The 19,077-nt window shown below is 43.1% G+C and overlaps 1 protein-coding gene across 1 annotated transcript in view; it reads left to right on the forward strand.

Moving 5' to 3' along the window:
* Positions 1 to 19,077, forward strand: part of UMODL1 (uromodulin like 1) — a 66,137-nt gene that overhangs the window by 24,485 nt on the left and 22,575 nt on the right. The window contains exons 6-14 of the mRNA XM_055702748.1: positions 1,143 to 1,335; positions 2,272 to 2,412; positions 3,223 to 3,342; positions 5,071 to 5,325; positions 6,773 to 6,885; positions 9,010 to 9,229; positions 12,808 to 12,945; positions 13,497 to 14,219; positions 17,411 to 17,523. Of these exons, the coding sequence (XP_055558723.1) occupies positions 1,143 to 1,335; positions 2,272 to 2,412; positions 3,223 to 3,342; positions 5,071 to 5,325; positions 6,773 to 6,885; positions 9,010 to 9,229; positions 12,808 to 12,945; positions 13,497 to 14,219; positions 17,411 to 17,523 (2,016 nt within the window). The remainder of the gene's footprint in view (positions 1 to 1,142; positions 1,336 to 2,271; positions 2,413 to 3,222; positions 3,343 to 5,070; positions 5,326 to 6,772; positions 6,886 to 9,009; positions 9,230 to 12,807; positions 12,946 to 13,496; positions 14,220 to 17,410; positions 17,524 to 19,077) is intronic.

Consider the following 19,077-nt stretch of genomic DNA (forward strand, 5'->3'; position numbering starts at 1 on the left):
GGCTTGCTCTGTCCTCTCAGTGGTCTTTAGAAATGGATTGATGAACTAGGACAGAGACCTTCCAGGCCATAAAACCAAAGCATTTCCCTAGTACATATCACCATGCCATGGAGAAAACCACGCTTGGATGTGGTCTTTGAAAGATACCTAAGAGGGCAGGTCCCTATATACCTCCATTTTTATTTCTAACTTCTCCCCAGTTTCAAGCTGGGGGTGGGCAAGTAGCACAGAAAACCCTTCTCCCATCATCAGCTAGGACTGACACGCAGGGGAACTGAAATAGTAGCAGTAGCATGGGGATGTTGCATGTGTGTAGTTCTTCCTCCTACCTGAACTCCTCATACCCTAAAAAAGCGAGAAACCCTGGTCCTGATGTTGTATAAAGGAGTAGAGGGTAATGATGTACCAAGACTTTTATATCTTGGCCTGAATCAAGTTCTGGAAAAGTCAGACACACCAGAAATAGGAAATATAAACGGAAGCTTTGCAATAAGCTGCTGTTTAGAGGAATGTCTTCCAGGCCCTGTCTGCTCCACTGACTTGTAATGCTCAGCCCACCACCCTGTCCCTTCCCTCATTCCTGACTCACAGTTGTGATGACTTGATCAGTCCTGGGGTCTTTCTGTGACTCTTAGTCCCTTCTTCCTCAGTCTATTGCTTTTCTTCTTTTTCTTTCTATTTCCTTTGCCAGCAGTCTTTTTAGCTGCTTAAAGTGAGAAATGTTGGACAGCTTTATTACAGAAGAACTGTAATAGCATGTCTAATGTATATTCTTTCTATTGTGATTTTGTAATGTTTGTTTGGTTTGTTTATGTAATGATTAAACACTACAAACCAAAGTGACTTTTCCCATATCTTCCTGGGTTGCATACCCCTGCCTAAGCATTTTGAAACCCGACTTGCAGCTCCACACCTGCCTTAGCTTGGCAGCATTATACCATAACTCTGTGGTGAAATGTGATAGTAAGAAGAGCTCACCTTGCATAAATACAGACCTAAATGATGCCACTTTGCTATGCTTTCTGAATTGGTTCTTTCTACACTCAGATTAGGATGATAATCTTTGCATAAGATATGCCTCATTGGTATACAGCTGTGCTGAGAAAGGAACGAGATACTGAATTGTTTTTCCCCATTTCCAGATTACTGGTGCATTACAGCCCTTGAATGCCTCTGTGCACCATATCCAGAGCAACCGTGCAGAAGTATATGCTGGGACAGTGGCCTCCCAGGTTCTCATCGGACTGTACCAGCCAGCTCCGCTAGCAGAGGTTTCTTCTTCTCTGAAGGACATTGTGAAGCGCACATATGAAGTGATTGACACAGAAGTGCAAGGTTACTTGTTATAATCCTGTCACGGGGGGAAGCTTTTTTAGGGGGTTCATCCCTCTTCACTTGGGATTTCATCTATATGACTATAGAACTAATTTGCTTTCAAAAATACCGTAGCAGACCTTGTAAACTTTCCAAATATGGCCCTAACGTTTCCATTATAGATGGAGAGGGTTGTAGTAAATAATTATTTTGCAGTGAATAGTTTGGAGGGGGATACTCCCAATTCCTCAACTAAATTTTCTTTCTCCTAATATCATAGCCCATCTTCAGATGAAAAAGCAAAGGTGTCCGTATTTGTAGCACAATCATTGGTTGTATTAAACAGGCTCATAAAAAGAGTGTTTTGTTGGGAAGCAGATATACTGTTTGTATAGAAATGTGTTACTTGCATGAAACAAGTCATATTTGTAGCCTATTAGCCTAATAATTACTATATTGTATTACTACTTTATTTTAAAATATTAGTGAAATATTTAAATATATTTGGTTTAAATTATTTTAATCGACTTAGTACTGTGTAGTTATCTGAACATTTTCACTCACGAAATGCATCCATAAACACCACTGTCATTTACTTCTTATTCTGTGTTTACATTTGAAAACTCAGTCCAACTTTCAGTGAAATCACTGGGTAAATCTTGCTCCTGCTGCTGACATCTCTTAGCTTTGGATGACATCCTGCAACCGTAAGCAGGAGCTGCCACCAACTGTCCTCTTATTCCAAAGAGTTGGAGTAAAAAGCGATCGGGTTATAACTGTTTTGGGGAAGGGCAGTGCTCTGATTTCATTGCACCCAGATACATCCAGAGTTACTTCAGCAGAGTTACTGCAGATTTACACTGCATTTATCGTATCCAGAGCCTGGTCTACATACACGTTGCAAATCAAGCTTGATGCTTTTATCAATACCTGTACAAGATGTGTTTCTCTTCTTAGATGTCAATGAATGTTCCTATGCTGAATTCAATGCTTGTCCTGAGAAAAACACCTGTGTGAATCTGGAGGGTTATTACCGCTGTAACCCTCAGCGTGAACAGGCAGATGTCATCCCTCACCAGCTGAGTCGAAGAATGGAAGGTAAGAAATGCAGGTCTCACCTTGGGAAATACTGAGAAAGTTTCTGCAGGCCTTTGTGGTCCATTGCAGACATCACCTGCAAGACAAAGATTTCTGGAGCATGCAGTGCCCCTTCTCCTGCTGTTGGGAGAAGACACCACGTAAGCCAGCTGTTAGCTATTTCTGATCAAAATGCAGTTTATTTGTATCACATTTCCTTGCTGTTTCTCCTGTCTCACCCTCAGCTGTCCTCAGTCACCTGCCAAAACCTCTAGTGTCAGACCCTGACTGCTTCTCAGAGCAAAATCTTTGTCAGTACAGCTCCCCAGCCTTCTGGGAAAATACAATTAATGACACTATTTGTACACAGTGCCTCCTTCCCGTTCTGATTGCGTGACTGCAGCTAGGACTCGGTGGTTGTATAATCCCACCCTGAGCTGCTACACTGTCTCTGAGTCTTCTGCTGGAGGCAGCTGGAGTTTGGCACCAGGGGAAGTAATACTTGGTGGTACCAGTTCAGCAGAACATAGAGGCATGTACTTACAGCCCACAGCCATCAATGGGCCTGCTAATAAGCTTTAAGTTAATGAGATAAATAAGTGCTTGCACATTTAATGCTTTAGTTAGAAAACAATTTCACAATCCTTTAATCTCAAAAATTAAGATAATGTATTACTTTATGCTTTTATGATATGATAATACATTTATTTTAATTTCTATTTATATTACTTCTATTACCGCTTTTCAGCTGCAGAAAGCATGAACGGTATTATTTTGGGTTTTCTTTGTTAGGAATACTTTAACTCTTCAATAATATTATTTCTCTTCTAGGCATGGCAGCATCTACTCCAAGTTCAGCATTAGAACCCATTAACACTAGCAATAGCTCCCTGTCTAAAAGTAATTCAAGCCTCTTGTCCATAACTAACAAATCTGCAGATGCTGGATGCTGTGAGTAACCTTGGATTTGAATGAATCTTGTCTTGCTTTTAATTCAGCCACTCTTTGATCCTTTTTTCCTGGGGCTAGTTGAGTTACAAGAGGGTTTTCACAAAGGCTGGTAGTGAATCTCCACCTATGAAAATGGAAAGACAGACACTTCCCTAGCAGGACTTTCAGATCAGGAGCTGTGGTGCTGAGTGACCACTGCAGAAGCCCCACTGTTATCCCCATGGCTACTGAAGGGAGCTGGCCTTCTGGCAGTACAGGTGGCTGCACTGGGCTTCTTGAGCCACTTGTGCCTGGTGAGCCATTCAAGTGCAAATCCCATCACGGGGCTTGTGCTGGATAATCCTCCAGCATGGGCAGCATGCCGGAGAGGGCTGGTGTGGGGCCAGTACCACTCACTTGCTCTGGACCCAGCTGCATGCCCCAGACTTGTCCTGGAACAAGGTAGGGGAGGTTCTGTTACTGACCACAGGAGCTCCTCCTGGTCACACCACTGGGATGCGGGTCTCTTGCTTTCGAGTCCGTGAAGGTGCTGGGGGGGGAACATGAGTCAAGGAGGCTGGCCACAGCTACCCTACACTGGAGGCAGTCTTTGTGAATACTGTCCCTGCTACGCATTATAGCTGTCTGAGGGACCACAGTGGGAGCAGACCCCGGTAGGTTTGTCTCTGTATGGGTGACTTCAGCCCTTTCAGGCAAGATTTATCACAATCCATCTAACAACATCCTGTTCCTCTTGTGGGAGGAAATATCTTTAGAGTAGTTCTTTGCCTAGTTCAGAGAGACAGGCTGCATTTTCTTGATCCTTCATCTGCAACTTCTGATCCGAGCTGCAGCCGGGGGAATTAAACTGAAGGCCCTGTAGTGCAGGGGTGGTGTGGCTTTGGGGGTGTTTGACAGCCACCTAGCTCAGAGTCCTGGAAACAATTGTTTTCTATTGAAACAATTTAAGAAAGCAAGCTTTTCCTCAGGCTAACCCTTAGCATGAAAGAATTGAAGTTGTGGCAGCAGCATACCATGGTCTCTAGGTTAGCGTGGGGGCTGATGTTCATCCCACCTGACCCCAGCTGTCTACAGGAGAGGTGTCTAGTCTGGGCTCTCTCTCTCTAGTTGGTGGAGGCAGACTGGCTTTGCTGGAGGGCAATTAATCCTATTAATCCCATTTAGACATTTAAGGAGAGGAATCATCTCTGAAGAATCCTGCCTTTTCCCATTGGCATGACAATGATTGCACTGGATTAGAGTGGCATAAATAGGTGAAACACTTCCCACCATTTATCCTCCAGCCTCTGTAAACTGGGGGCTGTGGGTTTTTTCCAGGCATAAATCAAGGCAGCCTTTTCCTGAAGAGGTGCATTTTGATGATTGAAATGACAAGAGGCGAAGCTGCTGTCAGTGTATGCAGAGTACGCACATCCACTACTGCAAACTTGTTCCTGTTGCGTGAACCTGTAGCTCACTGGCTGATTATTAGTGTTACTAGAGATTCAACACAAATACGTACAGTAAAAAGAAATAAAAAGCATAAACACCAAATTAATTACTTTCATGGGATAGTTCATGTGTGAAGGGACCTGGTAGTGTCAAAGGGGCAGATGCTGTCCTGACATAATGTAAAGAGGAGCTTCCCCTGTTGATTGTCAAAGTGCTTATCTATAATGGATTTAGGATAGCACAATACAAGGTGAAATGTTCCTTTTTCTGTGACCATTCTTCCTGGGACTGCAATAGGTCCCTCTGCATTTACAAACCACCGAATCTTCAGCGTTACCAGCAACAGTTTTGAAATGTCCTGGCATGTCACTTCTACTCTGAACCATACTTTCCAAGTCCAAGTGTTCAAGGGTAAAGAGATTGTACAAAACCTGAAGACAGAGGAAATGAAAATGAATGTGTCTCAACTGGAAGCAGGTGTGATGTATTCAGTAGAGATCAGCTATGAAACCTGTGGAAAAACCAGCACCTCTCATCAAAATGTTAAAACAGGTAAATAGTCACTTTAAAATATATATACATTCTCTCTCTCTCCCTGCACTCCCCCATCCCCTTGCAGTTCAACGATGATCCATTCTGTCCTTGCCAAACTCCATTTCCCAACCCCTTTAGCACTTCTCTTCTCTACCCCAGCATTTACGCAACCTGGACTATCAGGCAGCAGAACTCCGGCTTTAGTTCATAAAGTAGTGCTGGACCTGACTCAAACTATTACAGATACCAGGATAAACTTTAATACTTTTTTATTTTTTTGTGCCTACCACTGCATTCTGCTGCCACCCATCTCCCATCAGGTCCCATTTTTCCTGGTTGATGGCCATGGCCAGTGAGAAATCGAGTCAGCTCGTTTGTCAAGGGTTCAGCTGAGCTAACAAGAGTGCACAGAGGAAGGCCAGATTCAGCTAATATTTGAGAGTGACCAAGATTAAAGGGAATAACAAAGGCTGTGTAAGGAAGCCAGCAGAGTACCTGCATAATGTTGTTCAATTAGCTAGTGATGCTAGCTCCCCGAGTCCCTAGTGTGTTAATCAAACATAATTTTGCTTTTCCTTTACCCTTAAATTATTTCCTAAACGCTCATGCAAATAAATAAATAAATATCTCCCCATTTTCTCAGTGAAGCAGGCAGTGAACCATCTAATACTGGCCACGGTGAGAATGCTGCTGTTTATGTTTATCCATAAGAGCCTTCGCTTTGATCAGATGAGGGATGACTCTAGGTTAGGGCAGAAGAAAATTACTCCCTTTGTAGAGGGTAAGTAGGAGGTCTAGTGGTTATGGAAACAGAGGGCTGAACTTCAGAGTATGAAGTTGAAGCCCTTGAGAAAAAGAAAAGTTTTCCAAAGATCAGTCCAAAGAGTAACAGCTTCAGATTGTTTATACAGGTTAAAGTGGTTATAAATTCCTTGGCTCTTGGATTTGGCTTATGTTCTCTGTGTGTTATCTGTCAGGGTTTACCAGGCAGAGAAGTGGCATGCACTGTTTTTTGTTATTGTTTTCAGTTTAAGAATATATTTACTATCCATGCTACCAAGATGAGGAAAAAACCAGTAATTCTAAGTGGTGGGCCAAAGTTGAGTTCACAGGCAATTCAACCCTGGGTGTAACAGAAATGCAGGAGTTACATAGGGTCAGGTCCACAGGGATATGTGTATACCCAGTTCTCGTGCAGTTGCAGTTAGGCACCTAAATATCTTTATGGACCTGATGTAAGTGTATCTCCTCTATGTATAGCAAGCTTGTAGTGGAATATTTGCTTTATTTTCTTGGTTTAATACCAAACTCTCTCGACCTTTCCCCCCCTTCTCCTTCCATCATCTCAGATTTTGGTTTGGGTTCATCAATTTTGACTGAATCCTTTCTTCTTCTGCTTTGTCAGTGTGTGTTTTAATATTGTATTTTTAATATAAAAATAATATTTAAATATTGTGTCCTATAGAGGCCAAGTTATTTGGTGTTACTATGAGGATTCTCAACTACAACTTCACTGATGATTTCCATAATGCCAGCAGCTCAGCATATAAGGAATTTTCAAGACTATTGCTTACAGAGGTAATGCTAGAATATCTGTAGGTAATACATTTTTTTCCAGTTTGGAATTTATTTAATGTAATAGAGGATTTTATGCCTGGCTGAAATATCCCTTGAAAATCACACTATTTCCTGTGACCTTTCTTTATAACTAAAACAAAATTCAACTGACTAGACAGATCAAGCCCTTGGCTTTATTAGCAATTGAGCCAATGAGAGTTTTCCCTTACCGAAGAGTAAAGGAACTAAAAATGCAGGCATGCAACAGGGACTCCTTTCCCTGGATCTTTAGTTAGGCAATAAACACACACTAAATTGACTTGAGGCTTTTTAATGGATTGTTGAAATGACGCTGCTGACATTCATTTCAGTGCTGTCTCCTCAATAAATGTCTGACTGCTGTCAAAGCTCATTCTTCTTTAAGGAAGAGTGACCGTGTCAGGCTTTCTTCTGCAGCCCCATTCATTGCATGCACACATATAGCCACTGTCCATGTTCAGGTGTAAACAACCGTAAACGAAACTTGAGTTATGAAGCCTATTACCAGCTCTCAGCTTCCCAGGCAGGGGGGACATTTCAGACACAGCAATCTCTTGCAGTTTTGCTGTAGACAGCAGGGCCCGTAGAGAGCACTTGGGATCTCCATCCAAACCGACACTTTCCCAAAACAAAGGGTGATTCATAAACATATGTGAATATAAATTTGATGCGAAAAACCAGTAATGGAATTATACTTTCAAAGACAGCACGGAAGAGCGATTTGCTCATGAGAAATTGCAAGCTGAAGTTCCTGACATGGTTTTATTTCCCATAGCTTCAAATTGTTCACTGTTGTTGTGCAGGAAGATTTTTGTGAGTGAACCTTCTCTGAGACTATTGCAGACCTAATTGGCATCATGGGGTTAGGAGGGAAAAGAAGCGTTGCCCATCTGTGTGCTTCTGCCTCCTTGGGTATTTGGGAGCGCAACATACCCCTCTCACTTCTCGCTCTTTCGCGCCTCTCCACCCTGATGTGAGCTTAGACCAGTTAAACAGCTTGTTTGTAGGAATTTTTGGAGCAAACTTTGTCTGAATGGGAACAAAGCTGTGTTGATCTGTGGCTCTGCATTGCATGCTCAAAGGTGTGCTTTGAGGTGTATGTAGGAACAAAAGGCAAGGAGATGCCTTCTAGAGATGTAAGATAAAACTTCCAACTCCTGCACAGCTCAAATATTGCCAGCAGTATGACAGTTTTAATGTTGAAAGTAACACCATTTGTTCAACTGATGTGTTTACTTACTGGTTTGGTAATCAACCATGATGTAATTGTGATATTCCCTTGAAGCTGGGGCTGTCTTAAACACATTTTCGTGACGTTATCCACCCCCATTTTTCTTGTCTCTCATCCTGAGATTTCTTTATCATTGGTCTTGGCTGCAGGCTGGACTTGGACTGGTTAGTTTCAAATACTCCCTGGCAGCTAAAGCTATGCCCATACCAGTAAATGAAACATTTCCTGAACCATTCTCTGGCATGAACACCAACTGCCACAAACCAGCCTGCATCCATGCAGTTGCGTCTTCCAAAGCACGATGGTCACATACAGATTGCCTGTTGGGGCTGGCCCCTGGCCAGCGCATGGTGTCCCAACTCTGCCTGGGGACTGTCGGGGGACGGCTAGTTGGTAGTAGTCAAAATCAAGCCAGAGCCGGCTCCAGTGACAGTGGAGATGACCAAGTTCCAGTGTCTGGGAGTGCAGAGGTAAGTATATAGAAAGCTTGTGAAGAAAAGCTTGTGTGACATACAGAGCTAACGTCAAGGGTCTGATGCATGCAGACTTACCATGCCAATTCAGCTCTGATGCAGGAAAACAGGGGCAGAAGGAATTTTACTCCCCTTGAGTTGAAATGGAATTTCGTTTGTAAGACCAGTGATCAGATGGGTACCATTTTCAAGGGTACCTAGGTGCACCAAGGAGATTCACACTCCTCTGTGCCTCAGTAAGCTCTGAAAAGTAAGATTTCTGAAACACCTTGAAACTTTTTTTTTTACATTTTCTATGTTGTGCATACACACATTTTTAAAATGGTACCACCATAGTTCAGTTTTAAAAGGAGATGTTCCTGTTGGGTTCCTAATTGTTGATGTTTCTCTCCCTTCTTTCAGCTTGAAAATTCATTTCCACCCAACATTTCTGCTTTATACAAATCTGGGAAGCTGAAAGTGCAGACTGAATCACTGCAAGCTGGAAGCGTCTTTGCGAGGGTCAGAATCACTGTGCGGGACCCCGAGTTCCCAGCTGATGCCTCTACATTTGCCCCAGTGCTTTCCTACCTGCACAATGGCTCTGTGCTGTTGGTGGATCAGCAAAACACTGTAGTAGAAGGTAATTTTTATTGTTATTATTTTTTCAAACAAGAAAACAGGGTCTGTATTTTGATCACTCATGGTATCACCAGCATTCTTCATGGAAAATACTTTATAGAGAGACAACATATGTGGTTTGTTGGAGGGAAAACTGTGATGTGAGAACTCCTCCATGGGTTTTTATCCATAAGTTCAGAAGGGTCAGATGAAGGAACATTGGCTGTGCCCAGGTACCTGCAGACACTGCTTCCTTCCACTGTGTTTAAGAAGGAGCGAAGCCCGTGGTTTCCCTATTAATTTTCTTCTCTCTCCTCTTTGCGAGCAGTTGGAAGTTTGCCATATCTTTCTCACACTGAGTTGCAGATAGGATTACTGTGGAATATTTGTAGCCTTTAGATACACATGCCCGCTACACAGTTTTGTACTTCAGGGCTGTGGGGCTGTATTTGGGCCAGGGTTTAAGAAAAGAAATCTAACATCTTCACTATAGAAATCCAGCCAGAGAAATTCCCAAATGTCCTCTCAATGAACAGGACTAAAGAAGCACGCATGGAATTTATGTTAAACTAGGCATTTGTTTGATCTTCAGTAATCACCATTTTTATCTTCAAAGGGCCAAGTTCTGGCTTCAGCTTTCCCAGCTGGCAGAGCCAGAGTTCAGAAAGCTGCCAAAGCCAGAGTAGCAGAATGGGTTATTCTTCTCTCCCAGTGTATTGAGCCCTTTAGAAGCTTATTTACTGTGATCAGGGAAAACTCCCTTTGGATTTGTAGAGCATGTGGGGGTTCATCAGAACAGGACAAGAAAAAACAAGAAGAGACAAATTGCACCCGAAGCCTACAAATATCACAGTGGTAGCAGATACTGAATTGCAAGGTGCTGATGTCTGCCAAAATACTTTACAAATGCAATTGATCCTGGGACTGAAGGAGTGGGGAGGAAGAAGGCAATAGCTCTGGACTGTTACTTTAATATCAGAAGACCAGATGGCTTCCAGTAGCACCACTCTTAACAAGGAGCACAGTCAACTCCTCCACTCCTCCTTAGGGTAGAGAAAAGGGGGACATTTCTTAGTTCTGCCCAAACAAGCATTTGGTTGACATGAGTTTCCTAAAGTCAAATGTGGAAAACAAGGCGAAGGAATGAAGTACATAAAGGAAAGTTCTGTATAATGGGCTGTTTTTCTTCCTGACCCCTGAGAGCCCTGGAATGGGCCCTTTGACAGTAAACCTGCACAGATCCTCTTACACCAGTGGAGAAACGCAACCTGGATCCTCTGTGGAGCCTGGCCAACAGAAGGCTGTGTGCCTGGTTTAGTGGCAGTGGCAGAGCAAGGAATTCAACTTCAAAAAAGCAAGGATGAGAAGTCAGAAGGGATAGCACAGCTGAAAGGAGTGAGGCAATTGCATGTCTCTTCGAAGATTCAGAAATTGTTAAGCTTACTGCCATGATGAACAGAGACACTAAAATATCTGTCTGTTGTGTGAGGCATGGTAAGAAAAGACAAAGGGACATGTGCTGAGTCAGGTCCAAGATCCATCTAGCACAATATCAAGTCCTCAGTAGCAGCCAGGAGCCAGTTCCTGGAGAAGTGTAATAATACAGCAAGTGTAGATGATGCCTCTCACTAATACTCTCTTAGCCACCGTCTTCAGTTACAGAACTCCTTGAATCCAAAGTGATTTCTTTGGATTTCTCCTCCAGGGTTCTCTGTGAAGTCATGCAAACCTTTAGTATCTGCAACATCATTAGGTAAGGCATTTCACAGACTTTTACCCATTGCATGTACCTCTTACAGGTATAATGGGTAATCATAGTGAACACAAAGGTGTTTTTTTAATAATTTTTGGAATAGGACTGTTCATTGAGGGTTGTGTGTGTGGAAGGTGCTCGCCAAATGTGAAAGGTGAGAGATGCCAAGAGTGCAGAAAGAGAGCACAGAGCACACCTTGGCTGAGATGGAATGGTTATAGAGGAAAAAAGGGCAGTGTGTATGGGTGTCTATGTGCATGAGTGATGTACTAGTGCCAGTGAGCACTAAGACAACATAAATGTTTTGGCCTGATTCATGACTGAATGTGGCCATCAGAGTTGAAGAAATTTGCTTAAAAAGCCATGCTGAGTGATGAGAAAGGAAACCCTCAGAGACAATGGAGCCAGTGAATGTAAGTTATTTGGCAATTAGCATGGGAGCATCTCTCAGATGGTGTTTGAAGCCATGAAGAGTCACAATTACTTCATAGCATAGTAAGTCATTAATGAGAGCACTTTTCATTGCTGTTGCTTTAGTCAGTCCTGCATACTTCTGTATTCCCTCCAAGTGGCTTAGGCTGTAACATAATAGGCAGATGCTGGCCACAGGCACATGAAATTGTCTAATGGAAACAATCACGGATACAACCACTGTCTAATGATGAGGAAAGGAAAAAGAATTGAAATATTAGGTGGAAGAAAGTAAAAGGGGAAGGCTGTCTGCAAGCAAAAAGATGAACACATGTATGCGCATGCACACACCTGCTCCAAGCTTTCTTTTTCTAGAATGGGACTTTGCTTCGGAGAAATAATCACAGTGATTAATCTCTGCATGTTTGCAGAACAAGCACTTAGAATAATGCATTATTCAAAACAATTTTCTAGCCTCTGATCAGAATTACTTGTCCCAAGACACAGTTTCCAGGCTAGTTTTCTGCTCTCCCTCACTTACAGTCCTGAGGCAGTTAAGACGTGCACAAGGGAGTGCACACAGGGAGGGCTCATGTGGGATTCACTGAGATTATTCATGTCCAAAGCATTAACTCAGCCTTTGCATGTTTGATGGAACAGGGCGTGAATGGTAATGTAAGACTCCAGATCTAAATCCCTCAAGAACGAAGAGACTCAGCAATAAAATAGGTCTATAACTCTGTGAAAGAAGCATCTCTGACTGATTCAGAGCAACAGAAATTAAACATAAGGAACACCCTTAGAGCATATTCATGCCTTGATGAACCAGGATCTTTTTTTCTGAGACTACCAGAAAGAGGGTCACAGTGTTACAGTATTACCTTTGAAAAAAAATATTTTATACAAAAAGCTTTTGCCCTTAGCACTTCCTCTGTTAAGAACTGAAGAGTGCTTCTCGTGGGAGTTACTTGTATTTACCTTTTATTTGAAGCAGAAGATTACTTGATTTAAGTGTCTATTTAATATTCTGTCTACAAGGAGCAAGTGATAAAAGACCTGTTCATTACCTGATGTATCTGGAGGTACTGTACACAAAACTTGGTATAATGTATGCTTCTGATATAGCTATAGTACAAACTTACAGTATTTTTACACTTCAAATAATTGTTTAATTCTAAAAAAAAATATTAGAAAAAGTCTTTACCCGGAGAAAGTATTTTTCAAATTACAAGGACAAAAGTTGATTTTTATGTGAGAGACTAACAACACAGATAGTGTTCTGCACTACTCAGAGCTTGGCTGTCAGGTAAATGATGAAAAAGATAGACACATTCATAAATTCAAAAACTGAAGAAAAGACTACTTTATGATTATTTCTAGCTTAATGCAGCCAGAAGGCCATCTATCTGATTGATGTTGTGATTTTGGTCTTACAGACTGGGATGAATGTGCTTCTCCCACCGAGAATGACTGCTCTGTGTTTGCAGAGTGTGTCAATTTGATGGGCTCGTACCTGTGCAGATGCAAGACAACCATGGACACCAATCCATCTCGACCTGGAAGAAACTGTGAGGGTGAGCGAAAGACTGTCATGTAGTTTCCCTTTGCCATAAAAGGCTGGAATAAGTTGTAAATTTTTTTACCTCTGCTTTTATTACAACTTATATAGCCCACAATGTGTATATAGATGCACCTTTGCAGTCTCTGGCTGAAGGACTATATATGATCTGTCTCTGAACATAAAGGTGAAGCTTACATATATCTCCAGATGAAATCCCTCTGAGATCCTCCTTGATTAGCCTAATAACTGACTGCTGAGCAACATGAGGCATAATTTTTTCCTCTTTTGGTATGACTGTGGCTAATTTCCTCCCACTGTAATGATCCATGGCCTGTCAACCAGGAGAAGAGACCAGGGAATCAAATCTGCTTGTTTTTGTAGGCACAAACCAGATTCAACACCATAAAAATCACATATCCTACAATGTGTTAACAACATACCCAAGACCAGTTTCTGTAATGCTGTTATGCATGGCTGAGTGGTCGCAGTCCCATTTTCGGGTCAGACCCTGGTGCCTCCTCATCCAGTTTGAATTCCCATTTCAATGTGTTTGCTGCGTTGCAGGTGAGATTGTGGACACTCTCAGCGAAACGATGGCTCCTGAAATTACAAACAGCACAGAGTTTGCTCCTGAAGAAGTGAGCCCTGCAGGCCCTGCTTCCCCTGCCACCACTAAGATGGTGGCTGCTGTAGGCTCTGAGATGGGCACCACTGTGCACCTCCTTGCTGCACTACCCCTGGGTAACAAGCAAGCACCCCACAGTCATTCTCCCACCAGTGCTCCTCCAACCCCTTGGAGAAAAGACCTTGCACCACAGATGGGCTTCAGCAGGGACAACAGCACCATGGCCACGGGGGTTGCAGCCAGCAAGGAACTGGCCATGAGTGCAGAGTGGCAGGCAGCCGTAAGTCCACCGCAGCAGAGCTCTGTGGCAGAAGCTTCCTCTGGTGCACCACAGCAAACGGCCGCTCCCACAAATACATCCATAGGCACAGCCGGGCAAGAGCAACTCAGTTTGCCATTGCACACAACAGCCTGTGCTACCACCAGAAGTCACACAGATTTTGTTGTGCCTCAAGCCAGCTCTCAAGCTGGCCCTGGTACAGCTCTGCCGGCCATAGGGGATGCTGGCACTCCCCCCCGCAATGCCACTCTCAGAGCACGTGTAGAGATGGGAAGAGACAACGGCTCTTGGTCTGAGAAATACGCTGGTGCCTTGGGGTCACCAGCTTTGCCAGGGGCCTCTCCAGCTCCCAGCCTGACGCCAGGCCCCACCATGAACCACAGTGAGTATACGTTTGGCAGGGACCTGCACTCGTGGTAATTAGGCTGCGTGAGAAGCAAAGCCTCACTCAGGAAAGATGCACAGCTGGAATCGGTGGTCTGGGATGAAGGTGTCTGAAATTAGTTTTTCTATGTCAAAATTATGTTTTTGCAAGAATTGGCACTTTTCCCTAAATCAGCATGTCAAAATAATTTCTTTTTCTGGTAGTTTGACAGATTTATCAATGTTAGGTTTCTTCATCTCAAAACAGATGACGCAAATCTACACAGTGCACTGAGCGTGGCTCATTGAAGCATATGCCGCTTGTCCTTTTGCCACACGTCTGCGTTTCTCCTGCATGCTCTGGCACCAGGGTACAACAGCAGCAGCCACCTGTAGAGTTACCTCAGAGACCTGGGAAGGCAAATGACCTGCCTTCCTATTCCTTTCAGTGTAGGGTGGATTAGGCAAAGCCCTACAAATCCCCTGTGGGGCAGGAGCTGCGTGGAAACCTGGGAGCCACTTTTTCAAGAGCTGTAATTGAGAGTAACTAGGCTGACAGGGAGGGCTTAATCTGTTCGGGTTTGGGCAGATGTGTTGCAGTTAATTAGGTGATTTCTCTGTTGATTGCAGCTGAATCATATTTCAAGGTTAGAGTCAGATTTTGTCTTTTAATTATGGTTTTGTTTGGGATAGGAATGCTGCTGTGTCTGCCCATCACTAAATGTGTTTTTCCTTTAGTGTGTTAATAAGTGATACCTATTTCAGTTTTGTTTCTACTTGTCATTATTCTGCCTCTCATGCCCTCCGCGTCTTTCCGATCCCAAACCACAATCCCCTCTGCTCTTTTCTCTTCCTCTCCCCTATGATCTTCTGTTCCAGGGGGTCTCCACTCATCCAGCCCTACCTCTGGTTCTCCCTCATTCCTTTTTGCCTGCAAAACCTCTTTTTTAGCCATGTAAGGCCAGCTATGCTGCTTCTCCAGCCTCTCTTGTACCACCAGTCCTGATCACCAGTGTCACAGGGTCCACTTCTCCAGTCCTGCTAAGCTCTCTGGGCAGTCATGACGATGCCTCTGTTCAGCTTTTGTGTTCTCTCTTTTTCATGTTGTATTCTTCACTCTGCCTGGCATGAGTGATACCTGGGAACAGAGCCAGACAAATAACTGATTTGGGACCTCAGTGGCCAAAAGGAGGAAGCAAATAATTTTGGACCAAACAACACTGACCTGAACTGAAAAGCTGCATGTACTGCTTTGCTTTGTGTTCCCCCTGCCCCTTTCAATGAAGGGAAGAGTAAAAAAAAGTGCTGTGTTTATTTTTGTTTGTTTTAAATGAAAACAAAAAATGTTATTTTTGTAAAAATATCAGAATAGCTTATTTAAACTGCACCCCCTCCCCCCCCCCCCGATCGTTTTCTTCCAGCTGGAAAACAAATTGAAAAATTCTACACAAACAAGTTCAGTTTATAAAAACTTGTTTTCTTCGTCTGATGAATCAAATATTCAGTCAAGTGCTTTTGCTGGGACAAGAACAAGAGGAATAAGGGAACATGAGGAAAAGCCACCATACTGGTACCTCACTAACAGGGGCAGGAAATTCAGAGAGCAAAATTCCACGTTCAGTGAAGTTTAATACATAGCTCCTCCCTGTGGCAACATCTCTGGCCTGGAGGGTCAACCTCAGCCAGCTCTTCATAGTCTGTCATGTCTTTTAAATACCAATTCTTTTTTTCCCCCCATTTAAAAACTGTTCAGAACATTTTCCCCTCTCACCATCAGATAACTGAATGTGGTTTATCTCCTAAATACCTATGTTCACATGACAGGACAAGCCATAGCAAAAAGCAAGCCCAAATCCTTTGATCTGATCAGTGGTTGTGAGAGTTCCTTTGGGATCAGAAGTATGCTAGGATAAAGGAAGCCTGCTTTGGTGGCTGGCTTTAAGCAGGCATGACTTCCTCCTCTCCCCTGCAAAGCTTTACTTGATTATTTCTTTTCCTCTAGTACTTGCCCCAGTTCAAAGGATTATTGTTCCCAGCGTGACTAGAACCGACTTTGATGTAACAAGGTCCACGGAGTTTACGCAGAGCCCTGCTTTTCAATTCTTGCTGCTTCAGAGAAAACAACTAACATGGGAGACTAAAACTCAGTATAGGAGTCTGACAGTCTCACAGCTGGAACCCGGTGCCTTATATACTGTTGAAATCAGGACGTCTGTAGGGAGGAAAGCAAGCTGGTACACCAGAAAGTAAAAACTGGTAACTTGATTCAGAAACAATTTTAAACTGAATCCTTAGCCAGATGATAGAGTTCTTGGTGAAGACTTTGGTGAAGACTACCCTATATTCATATAAAACATTGAAACTTTAGGTCTTGTTATGCGAGGAGTTAGGAAGGCAGTGTGAAGACAGTGGCCTGGCAAGGGTCATGGTATTGGGTGATAGCAGTCAGCTTGCCCGGCTGGCCACTAAAAGGATACTAGGGGTGTGAATCATATCTTGAGAAGCAATTTCTCTCCTGCTTGTGATCACTTTCGGTGCCTGTAGCAGCAATGCCAAACCCAGTGATGTTGAGAAATAACCTAAAACATTTGAAACCGCCTTAATGTGATTCAGCAAATACAGCTCCAGGAAGCACTCGCCCTGCTGGGGTTCGCTTGGCAGTGTTAGGTTAATGGCTGGACTGGATCGTAAGGGTCTTTTCCAACCTAAATGATTCTATGGTTCTGTGATTCTGTCTTGTCTTTTAATAGTTGTCTAAAATGTAGGCGTCTGATCTCAGGCAGCTGTCTAGCCTTCCTCTGAAGGTGGAGAGAGTACCTTGGTGCTGCAATGATTTGCTCTCTGGAGGGACTGGTGTCTCCATGTTGCATGTAGAGGGAGCTGGGAGAGCTATTCAGGTGACTGAACATAGCCATAGAGCAGCATTTCAGATGCCACATAGCATCCAAGACAGAGCTGGCTGATGTAAGACCTACAGCAGGTTGGTGCCCTTCTTGAGAGTCATCTGGAGGTCAGAGAGGGCAGACTAAGGTGTTGGATGGCTACGTTTAGGCATTTAGGGTTTTGGCTACATTTCAGAGGGCTGGCCTTCTGCTGTTATGAGTTGATGCATACCCTGTGTGGTGAGGCATGACAGTGACTGTCACACACTTGTTTATGGACTACAGTCCATGGGACATGCATTTAAATTGTCTTTTTCTTACTTTGCAGCTGTCCAGAAACTTAGCGGCAGAGTACGGATAACAAACATGAAATACTCTCCACGCTTTAGCAATACAAGCAGTGAGGAATACCAAACCTTTGCACAGCTCTTTGTTGACGAAGTAAGTAGCTAAGAAGGATGTGACCTGCTACCAGCCTCAATGAAACCACATATACGTTCTTTTTCCCATGAAGGCCATATGCCACATGTGTGTCCCTTGACACACCTGTAAGGTCTGAGTTCCCCTAACTTTTGGAAACTACAACATGAGCATGCGGCTGTATTTTAGAGTGAGATCAGGATTTTGGGATTCTCTGGTGCCTCTGTTTCCTCTGCTTCTCTTACCTGGTTATACTGGCTTATTGATTTCCTCCAGGGGTGTGATGAAAAGTTAATGGTTATTTTCAAAGTGCTCTGATACCCTTGCTCTGCACAGCGGTATATTGATGAACTGTATGACTGTTATTACCCTTTGTCATAGAATCTTAAGGCTGATATTTCTCATAACCATCCATGTTTTTGTAACTCAGTATCTGGAAAGGGAGTGGTTTCTTGATAAGTCACCTCTGCCCTCACTTCTAATTAGAGCACAGGATATCAAAGCACACTGTGATAATAGCTGTGCCTTCAATGCTCTCATAATTCCCAGGCATTGCCTTGACAGTATCATTTTCCAAATGTCTTAGTGATTTGATCAGAAGTTTATTCCTGCTGCTACTTACTCAAACACACCTGTGCTTGTAAAACCACTTACGCTGAGCTGCTTTATTGCCTTCCTTATCTCCCTTAACTATCTGTGTTTTTAGAGGCCTCAATAACTCTGATGATAAATCCATCGCTGACAATTGTATGAGTTTTCAAATCCTGCAGAGGTGTCCCCAAACTCTCGCTGTCTACAGAGTTATGACCTGTCAATGAAATATAGCTGTCCACCGCGGGGGCATTGACAGCAGCGTGTGTTCGGGCAGAGGTCAGGCCAGCGTCTTGTTAGAGTCAACTGCAAAGATGGCAAAGTGTAATCTGTTTAGCTGTGCATGCTGTTTTCTTGGGTATCAAATAAGTTTCCCACTGGTCATTACTGGTTCACACGTTTCTCGATGTGTTAGCGGAGCACAGCTTTCTCAGAGTTCTTTTGGCCCCAAGCCGTCACATCAGGAAAACAGTCACAAAATGAGAGTGACATGATTAGCAAAGTGAAAAGGGAGCAATTCTCCACTGACCTCACTCTCATTCAGCAATACTCTCTGCCTGAGGCTGTTTTGGAATAGCATAGTATTAAGATGGACTGAAATGAATATATTTTCTTCGTTCAGTCAGATATCTTAATCCACAACATCACAGATATGAATATATTCAGAAAATTTGTAAAATGATTGCATAAAGGAACTAAAGTAAGTTTTGTGTCAGTTTTACCTGGTTCTCAAAGTTTCAGGCAGAAAGTGATCACTTGTGGTTATGAGGAACTAACTCCTTTTTCCAGTGCACTGGTTTTGTGGATCAGCTGGTGAGATGTTTTAGCGTTGATTCCATCTATCTCTGTACCACAGTAAATAGCCTATAGTTGCACAGCTACTGTATATGGCAAAATATGTTGCGAGTGTTTTATTGCAAACATTGTGTTTCTAGATGCCAAAGAAAAGGACGTTTAGGAAAACAGAAAGATCTGCATGTTTTC

The sequence above is a fragment of the Falco cherrug genome, chromosome 2 (genome assembly GCF_023634085.1).
Source record: "Falco cherrug isolate bFalChe1 chromosome 2, bFalChe1.pri, whole genome shotgun sequence".
NCBI classification, from domain to species: domain Eukaryota; kingdom Metazoa; phylum Chordata; class Aves; order Falconiformes; family Falconidae; genus Falco; species Falco cherrug.